The sequence below is a fragment of the Brassica rapa genome, chromosome A08, assembly GCF_000309985.2.
Source record: "Brassica rapa cultivar Chiifu-401-42 chromosome A08, CAAS_Brap_v3.01, whole genome shotgun sequence".
Taxonomy (NCBI): Eukaryota; Viridiplantae; Streptophyta; class Magnoliopsida; order Brassicales; family Brassicaceae; genus Brassica; species Brassica rapa.
The window spans coordinates 3,838,165-3,848,435 of NC_024802.2; the positions used below are offsets into that span (position 1 = coordinate 3,838,165).

At 28.5% G+C, this 10,271-nt stretch overlaps 1 protein-coding gene across 1 annotated transcript; it reads right to left on the minus strand.

Annotated features, from left to right (window-relative positions):
* Positions 1-1,475: 1,475 nt before the first annotated feature.
* Positions 1,476-5,284, minus strand: LOC103833074 (probable carboxylesterase 2). The gene is made up of 2 exons (XM_009109174.3): positions 4,687-5,284; positions 1,476-2,270 (listed from the first exon to the last, which is right to left on the minus strand). The coding sequence occupies exons 1-2, from the start codon at positions 5,025-5,027 to the stop codon at positions 1,667-1,669; spliced, it is 945 nt and encodes a 314-aa protein (XP_009107422.1). The 5' UTR covers positions 5,028-5,284; the 3' UTR covers positions 1,476-1,666.
* Between the last annotated feature and the right edge of the window lie 4,987 nt (positions 5,285-10,271).

Below are 10,271 nucleotides of genomic sequence, written 5' to 3' on the forward strand. Positions count from 1 at the left end.
ATTATTTTTAATAACAAAACATAATATATATTTATATATTACATATTATAAAATAAAAATATCTATATTATTTATAAATAAGTATATTATATATCATATATTAATTTTTATGATAATATTATATATGAATCATTTACTGTTCTACTAATAAATAAAGGGGAAATTACATGTTTACCGCTTTCATGGTACCACTTTTCATTTTTACCACCACTAAGAAGACATTTCAAAAATACATTCTTCATTAAGTGGCAAAAGACTCTTATGGCTTTGTTATTTATATATATAATAAATCATTATTTATATAAAAAATAAAAAATAAAAATAAAAGATAAAAAATAAATAAAAAATAAAAAAAAAAGTTTTTTTACGTTTTCGAATTATACTTTTTCAAATTCGAAATTTTTTATAAATTTTTTTTTCTGAAATTAGTTTTTTCGAATTTATTTTTTATTTTTTATCAAATTTCTTTTTGAAGAATGAAAATTATGTTCGAAACTATTTTTCAAATTTTTAATATATTTTATAAGTATTTATTTATATATTTATTAGAATCCTAAATTTCACATTCCAAAAACCCTACCCCACCCCACAACTCTAAACCCTAAGTCTAGATTAGTTAACCCTAAAGGTATAATTGTCTTTTACCCTTCATTAAAAGTGAGGGTAAAAGTGGTTAGTGTAAACATGAAAAGTAGTAGTATGAATGTGCTATTTGTGGCAATTTCCCATAAATAAATAATGATAATTTATATATAATTATATATAATTTATTTGTTTTGAATAAATTTTATATTTTTAAATAAATTTTACATTTTTTAAGTTAGTACTAGTTCACATTTAAAATTTAATTTATATAATTAAATAAGATTTATTATTTTTAGTAACAAATATATTATTAATATATATTATTTCAAAATAAATATATTATATATTAACTTTTGTGGTCATTTTAAAATTGTATATTGCTTCTGCTCTACCAATCAGTTTATTAAAAAATTTTAATGAAAACATACCGCTTCTGCAGCATACTGCTAATGTTTTATCATCAGCTATACCAATCGAGGCCTAAGGTGAATCATCCCTGCAAGACACTGAATATTGTGCAGACACTGAATATTTCCATCTTTGATTTGCCTTCTTATTATTCTTCAATTCATCATCTACATCTCATGCAGACGATTTTTTGGAAGTTAAAGGTTTTTTTTTCTTCTTTTCCGAAGACTCTCCTACTCCTCTCCATGAGTTATCAGTGGTGATGTCAATTTATTCATCATTTAGTTTGATCTACCTACATACATTTTCCAGATTTTGATTTTTCTTAGATCTATTTACAATAAATGGTTGAGTTTTACTAGGTTACTCCCAAGTCCCAACTAGGCACATGACGGCCTGTGCGTACCATATATCATAGCCAAAATAAGTTTTAGATTGTTAACACTATTTAGACATAGTATTTGCATGAATTTTCGTTTTGCTTTTAAAGTATGGATCTTGTTTTTCTCTCACTCATCGGTACAAGTACAATACAGTGCAGCTACAACGCAGAGCAGATGCTGCTTTCAAACTCACGTCACAATATTAGGGGTAATTCAGCTTTAAAGAGAACACAGCAACATTATTGTCAAAAGCCATGTAATAACAGAGAAAAATTGCACGAAAACAGATTTCAAGCTTCGACTTGGTTTATAAACAAAGCCAAGCGGCGTACCATCTCCTTAGCTTCATCACAATCAGGCTCGAATATATGAAACACATGATCTTTCCCTTTTGTCTCCATAATCTCGGCATTGCCTCTCCATTTGCTATTCACCAATTTCTCGTAATACATTTTTCCTCTTTCTCTCAATATATCTCTCTCCGCCACCGTTATTATCACTCTCTCACACTCTAACCCTTCAAGATTCGGCGACCCATCCGCAAACGGATTGATCCATGGGTCATCGGATCCTTTATCGGACGGGCACACGAATCGCCACCATCCGTCCACCATTTGTTTCCTCGCTTCGTCTGTGACCTCCGAGCCGACCGGCTGTGTTCCCCAGAAATATGGGTGGATCATTCCGATGCCTTTGATTTTAACAGTGTGGTTTGATTGTTTGGCTCGGAACGCGAGGTGGTGCGAGATGTTAGCTCCAGCGCTGTCTCCGGCTAGGAAGAACTGGTTGAAATCAGCATAGTCGTTGATCCATGGCTCGTTTCCGGCTTGAACCCCTTGGAGTGCGTTCCATGAGTCTTCGTACGCTGTAGGAAGTGGATGTTCTGGTGCTAGTCTGTCCAAATTATTTAAAAAGATGAAAATAAAACGTTGCTGAAAAATAACCAAACCGAAGTCGTTTATAAACCGTTTGGACTTATCATTATAAATTTCAAAATAGCGAACCAAAACGGTGTTATGTAACCGGACAGAATTAAATTGAATAAACCGAAATTCATTTCTACGTGTCAAAAATAAATATAATCATATCATTATTCCTAAAGATCACTATTTGTTTCTAATTTTAATTTTGTTTGTATGAACGGAACAGACTGAACAAAACAAGAAATAATGTCAAACCGAAACAAAACAAAATCAACTTATTCAGATTTTTTCTAGTATTAATTTGATTCTATGCAATTTTTTTATTTCAAATATTAATCTATACCATTAAAAATGAATCAATCTTTAAAAATCTATTTATGAAAAGTTGTTGGACCCTTTCATTAGAATGATATATTTTATATCACCTTAATTAATCAATTTCACATAATATGTTTAATATTTGTGCCAAACTAAAAGATTATGTGACCAGATTTTGTGCTTATTAACATAAAATAATTATAATAGCATTTATTTTCAAATACCAGAAAGATAGTATTTAGATTTAGTTTTTATTGTCAGTTATGATGATCATTTATCCGATCCACATAAAGACTGATTTACAACATTTATATTAACATATTATATGAACCAAACTTTTGTATACACAGAATGTAAAACTTTTATGTAAAACATAACGTATAGAAAAATGACAATACTTTAAAGTTTTTTTAACTATATTCAAAATTTTATGTGTATACACGAAATTGTTTCTAAAAATCTAACATTTTATTTGAAATCTGAAACTTAACCGAAAATCAAACCTGAAACACAAAAGAATAATTGTGATACCGAAGACATATTCAAAACAGAAAAATATAATTAATATACACAAAACATTTTAGATACTCAGGGTACCGGTTCAGATCTCTGTAGAATCCAAACCTAAACCGACACTGCGGGTCTGAAATTTACTCAATAGATACTTTGCCGTAGACTTGGATCTGAACCGAACATGTATATTTGGATCGGTTTTTATTCGAACTAGAAAAAATGTTTGGACCTAGGAGAGAGTTACATAACAATATACATACAAAATTTTAAATAAATTAATTCATAAATCATATAATTTTATAAAATTCTATGCTTTGATATAATTCAATATTGTAGCATAATAACATACAACAATCATTAACATTATTAAACTTTTGATTGTAAAAAACCCACGCTTTTGAAGCACGGGTCAAGATCTAGTCTATACTATTAAAAGAGAAACATTCTAAAAAAATTTACTTATAAAAGGTTGTTGGACCCTTTCATTACATTAATATTTTTTGGTATTCCCTTATTTATCTCTAACAATAAGTAACTCAATATTCAATAACATTATATACCTTATCATTCACCTATTTTTACTCCTTCTATGAGCTAATCATATAATTTACAATATTTTTAAACGAGAATATGCTAGCGAATTCACAATATCATTAAAATTATTGAAGATTTTTTCATTTATAATTGGTAAGCCCCATTCTCATCTACACAAATCTTACGTATAAATGACAAATCAAATAGTTTTTTAAGTTTTGCGTATTATTATAAAATATATGAGAATTATAATTAATTTTTTTAAAAATATTATCAAAATTTTCTAGGTTTTTATCGGGTCAACCTGTGTCGGTTCACGGGTTAATGTCATGATTTTCGGTTTTATCGGATTTTTAATTAATAGGTTTTCCTTAAATCTGAATTTTGTGGAAACATATCAGTTGGTATAATCATGATAGAATATTACATGAAGAATATAAGGCAGTCCATATTATATATGGCCACCAGTTTACTGGTCCAATTGCAGGTCCGAATCAAATATGAAAACAATGCTTATATCTTAATTCGTCAATAAACTACATATGTATTCCTACTAAAAGGAGTTAAATCATTTTCAAAAATAAAATGTTTTTTTCGTACAATTTCAATGTTTCAATATTGGTTTCTATTTTTTGGTTCTAGAGATATAGGATTTGCTCGATTATTTATGAAAGTCAGTTTAATGTAGGTTTCGTTTTTCTTCTTCGGTTTGCTACAATTTAGTTCGCGGTTTCGGATAAATATACATAAACCTATACACTATATATATTATGTAGAAATTCATTTAAATATATATTTAATTTTGAAAACAAATTCGCGCTTTTAAGCGCGGATCAAAATCTAGTTAGTATATTAAAATCATATCTATTATAGTTTAGTACGATTTTACAGTTAATCAAACCATATTTTCTATTTAATTTGATTTTGATCGGTTTGGTTAAGTATATTCGGGTTAGAGGTCTTAAACCGACCGAACTAGTAAACCTTGGTTCAATAAGTTAACTTAAACTGGATTAATTTACCTGTAATTGACAGAGACAGCGATGATGTTGGCTTGAGCGACTAGTTTGTTAATGCTGGTGTGGTAATTGGGTAGGGAGGCGGAGGCGATGAGAAATGCACCGCCATGGAAATAGAGCACGACTGGAAGTTTCTGACCGGGTTGAATCGAGTCAGGCCTGTAGATTCGGGCTGATAAACCGGTTTTCGGATCGATGATGATATCTTTCGATAGTACGCCGGTTTCTGGATCTAAACCGGGTGGACAAACCTCGGTTCCGGCTAGTCTCTCTAACGTTCCGTCGCTGTGAACAACTAACCATGGAAGCACCTCCAACGATACTTGCTTCTTCGTTGATTCCATGAGAGAGAGACAGTTTATTGTTGTGTCTGTTTGTTAGAAATAAGAGAAAGAGAATGATTAAGGGAGAGAGCTAATAGTTTCTGTTACAAAAGGGTGTTTTTCAAAACCAACCCATATTTTCAAGTCAAACCCAAAACCAACCCCTTTTTTTTTGTCCATACTATTCATCAATAAAATTTCCATATTATCCTTATGTTTTTGAATTATTCACAAAATTGCCATTTTTATTTATTTTTTTATTAATTTCGAAATTAACAAAAAACCAAATACACCATAACCATTTCTTCTTATTTACAAAAATGCCATCATCATCAATTTTTCCAACCACCATGAACCACCATTTTTGAGCTCTAAAGCTCTAGAATTCAATTTTCAACCACTTTTTTTCTCATTCTAACCCAAAAAACTTGATTTCCTCTCATTTCCTCTACATTTCCATCTAAAAAACTCTCATAACTATCATTTTCATAATCACAAACTTCATATTTTCGAGTTTCTTCATTAGTGAATCGTTAAAGATGCTTCTTTTTGCTCATATTCGGAGTTTGGACGGTTGAAAAGGTTGGAAACGAGCTTTACACATGAAACAGGTAACTATTTACATGGTTTTCGTTCTTTTTTCAGATCTGTGTCGTGACGGTAGACTGTTTTGTATGTCTACGCCTCCGTGGAGACTTACGATGCAGTCTTTTTGTCAACGCACGGGTTAGTTTTGCAATTGACCAGACAAATTTTTTTTCTAACGCAGACTTCCCCAGTAGTCTCCGTCTTTACCTTTGACAACAAAAATAAAACTTTCGGTAGACGTACTAAGACGTCTACCTAAAAGAGGTTAGTTTTTCATTTGACCGAACTTTTGACTTTTCAAAATAGACTTCAACGGAACTCTACAGAATGTAGACTGCCACCGAAGTCTATAAAAGGTCAGTTTTGCATTTGACCAAAACTTTGACTTCGTGGAATAGGTTAGTTTTGTGTTTGACCAAAAAGTTTTAAAAGCAATCAAAAATTTATTAAATTGTAGACTTCATATGCAGTCTTCTTATCTTAAAAAAAATTGTAGACTGCGTATAAAGTCTACTTTTTTATTTTGGTCAAATGCAAAACCAACCCGTCGGATTTGAGAGTAGACTTCACAAGAAGTCTACACACCCGTAGACGTTCATTTCAATCTACTGATTTGAAGTCAAACTTGGTCAATTGCAAAACTAACCTCTTTCAAAAAAATTCAAACATGTAGACTGCATATGAAGTCTAGTTCTGAAAGTCAAATCTTGGATGAATTCTGGTCAATTGCAAAAACTAACCTTTTTAAATTGTAGACCGAAAAGAAAGTCTACATGTACAAAATCACAACTTTTATTCAACTATAGAAAGCAACCCGTAAAATGGTCAATTGCAAAAACCAACCCAAAGAGTATACATATTTGACAGTCTACGTCTGTAAACTAAAAAGAACGTCTACATCTTCAGAGACTGAATATTAAGTCTGCATAGAAAAATCTATAAAAATGTAAATTTGTGTATTATTCATTAAATTTTTTCTAGATTTTTTGTTTGACAGTGTGTGTTAGTTAAACCTAATGGGTTTGAGTGATTTTGAAAAGAATTTTTTTTTATAATTATGAAGGTATAATTCATTTGATTTGACAATGTTGTTAGCTAATAATTGTAGACGTATTTGTAAGTCTTCGTTTATAGTTTTGCTAGTAAGGCTGAGCTTGTTTCAAAGCTGAAGTCGGTGACTGTGGAATATAAATTTACATTCCCAGCATATAAGACAACGAAAACTATGTATGTGGCTAAGTGTCGTGTTCAAGGATGTGGTTGGAAACTTAGAGCGAGTGTGAAACATGGGCCAAAGACATTTTAGATGACAAAATATTCGAAAAGGATGAAGAATCAGAAAGGTTGAAGAATGTTCATTGTGCATGATGGCTGTACACATGGTAAACTTCTTGAAATGACACAAGAAAATTATGATCTGGACAACAAAATTGAGAAGATGGTGCTAACCTATTTCTTACCAAACATCATTTAAAACAAATGACTCCGAATAGGAAAATACTCCTCTTATGCCTGTCACGAATAATCGACAAGTACGGAACTTGATCGAGTTATCTAAGACACACTTTGTACGCCTTTGTGTATCAAGCCTGCGCCAAATACACTAAAAATTTTTGGATTTACTATATGTTAGATAATAAGTGTAGACGTTTTTGTAAATCTACAAATGTAGACTGCAGTTGAAGTCTACGTCGTAAATTCTATTAAAAGTGTATTTGTGTATTATTCATCATATTTTTTCATGATTTAATTATTTTACAGTGTATGTTAGTAAAATTTTAATGGTCTTGGATGAATTTCACAATTTAATGTGTTATAATTATACACTTGATACTTATTGCAAATTGTTTTGATTAGTGTTATTCTTGAAAATTTTTGGGAAAATTTTGTATAGATTTTCTTCTTCTCACATGTGTGTTAGTTATTATTTTAGCTTATGGTGGTTTTACTTGTTTGGTTGGTTAGATCTTGTGAAAAAATTGATATCTAACAAAAAATTAATAATATCATACAAGTGAAAACAACTAAAAATGAATACAATGTTTATAGATTATGCATTAAAAATTATTTAAAAATTAATATTTTATTATGAAAGTTATTACAGAGCAATATATTAAAAAGTATTCTTGAGTATGTTTGATTTTTCATAATCTTGATGCTTCAAATAAAGTCTTGGAAAAAGTACCTGCAAAATAAGATAGAGTTATGAGAAAAACATAAGATAAAAAATAAAATCATATTTTAGTAGACTTTTTATTAAGTCTACGTAAAGTTATTGTTTAGTAGACTTTAGTTGAAGTCTACACTAATGGAAAATTTTCATATCTAAAACTGTGCATTTAGAAAATTTGAAAATACTTTGTTCTAGAAAATATTTCAAAAATGGTTTTTTGTCATCCTTGTAACAAAGCAAAAAGATAATGTATGAATCTATAAATTTAGTTCTTTATAAACACAAAATATCTTATAATGAATATATGGAAAGCTTACATTTTTGGGAAGATGATTTGAAAACATTGGATGAGAATACCTGCAAAATAAAATAAAATTATGAAAAATAAGATAAAAATTAAAATCATATTTGAGTAAACTTCTAATGAAATATGCTTAAAAGTCAAGGCTAGTAGACTTCATTTGAAGTCTACCAGCCATAAGTTTTAAGTAGATTCAAATGAAGTCTACTCTATCAAAAAAATAGATCTGAAAAATAAATACATTAAAAATATAAAATAAGTTTAAATATAAAAAACTTTTAAAAATATGATTTAATAGACAAAATATTTATAAATTAAAGACATATTAATATGAATTTTAATATGTAACTTTATTTGAATATAAATACTAGAACACATATTTTAAATCTATAGATGTAAACCTTACATTTCTAGGACGAGAAGAGAACAACTATGGAAGAAAATACCTGCAAAATAAGATAAAATTATTAAAAAACATAGAAAAAAAAAATTAAAGTCATATTTTTGTAGACTTCCAATGAAGTCTGCTTAAACTTTGTGGTTTATTAAACTTCATATGAAGTCTGCAAGCTTTAATAAACTTCTTTAGAAGTCTACACTGTCTGATAATTTTCAGATCTGAAAAAATCTATATATTTTGAAATGTGAAAATAATTTTAAATCTGAAAATACTTTACATAATAGAATTTATAAGGTAAACTAGTAGCAAATTAATGTAGAGAGCTTGATCTATAAATTTATTTGAATATAAACATGTAAATATATATTTAAAATTTATTAATCTAAAACTTACATTTTTAGAGGAGATAATGAAATCCATGAGTGATAATACCTACCAAAAAAAGATAATATTGTGAGAAATAAACATAAAAAATACACATTTAAAATCTATAGATCTAAAACTTACATTTTTTAAAGGAGAAGATGAAAACCATGAATCATAATATCTAAAATGACAAGATAATATTGTGAGAAAGACTTGAGAAAATTTTAGAGAGAAAGAAGATAATGAGAGAGATTTGGAAACAATTGAGAGAATTTTAGAGAGAAGAGAGAAAGTTTTAGAGAGAAGGGAGAGAGTTTTAAAAACTTGTGCAGCCACTTTAGAGAGAGATTGTATAAATTTTGTTTATATAGGGAGACAAAAATGTAACTAGGTTAAAATTTACGATACTGTAGACTTCGTTTGAAGTCTACTAAAATTAAAATTTTGGAGTAGATCTTACCTTAACATAGTAGACCTTTTTGGAAGTCTACTATAATAATTTAATTATTGTTGTTTATTCTTTATTACTTTAATAATTTTAATATATGATTTATTAAATTTATTTTTTTATTTTTTAATAGTTATAGTATATGATTTCACTTTTTTATTCGTAAGGAACTTAACTTAGTTTAAATATAATGATTTTTTGTAAAACAAATTGAAAAATATAGACTGAAAAAGACGTCTTCAGATAAATAAACTTTATTGTAGGTCTACGAAACCCTAAACCACAAATCTCAAACCCTAAATGTTTTGCTTGATAATCAAAAAGTCTCATTTATACAAAATATAAACTACTAAACATTAATATGCAGATTTAAGTTAATAAAACAAAAAAAAAACAAAATCTAAAATCTAACCCTTTGAAATCAACTACTAAAAGACATAACATGTTAGAACCTTTTGTTTATAAACTATGAACATAGTATAACACATGATAACCAAATTAGTATATATTCTTCAAAATTGTTCGATTATATGAAATTTTAATTTATTTACTTCATATTATCCATTATATTGATGATTAGTTAAAAATATCACAATAATTATTTTTATACATTTTCACAATTAAATTATTAGATCAAATTAGAGTGTAGACTACAAAACAAGTATATAAAGTAGACTTCGTAGGAAGTCTATATATATGTAGACTTCTTTTATTACGTGTAGACTTCCAAAGGATAGAAACGTAAAATACATTTCTGTTTTTTGTTTGGTCATAAGGGTTAAATAGTACTTTCACTACTCCTTTAGGTTGGTTTTGCATTTGAATGAAAGTGGGGTATACTTTTATATTTGACTTGAATATTTGGGTTGGTTTTAGCAAATGTACCCAAAAAAATAAGCATCGAGATGATTAAGTTGTTTCTTTGACATATTATAATGAAAAGCCATTTTCAATTTGAATTTATTAAGTGACTCCGAGTGATTAGCGTG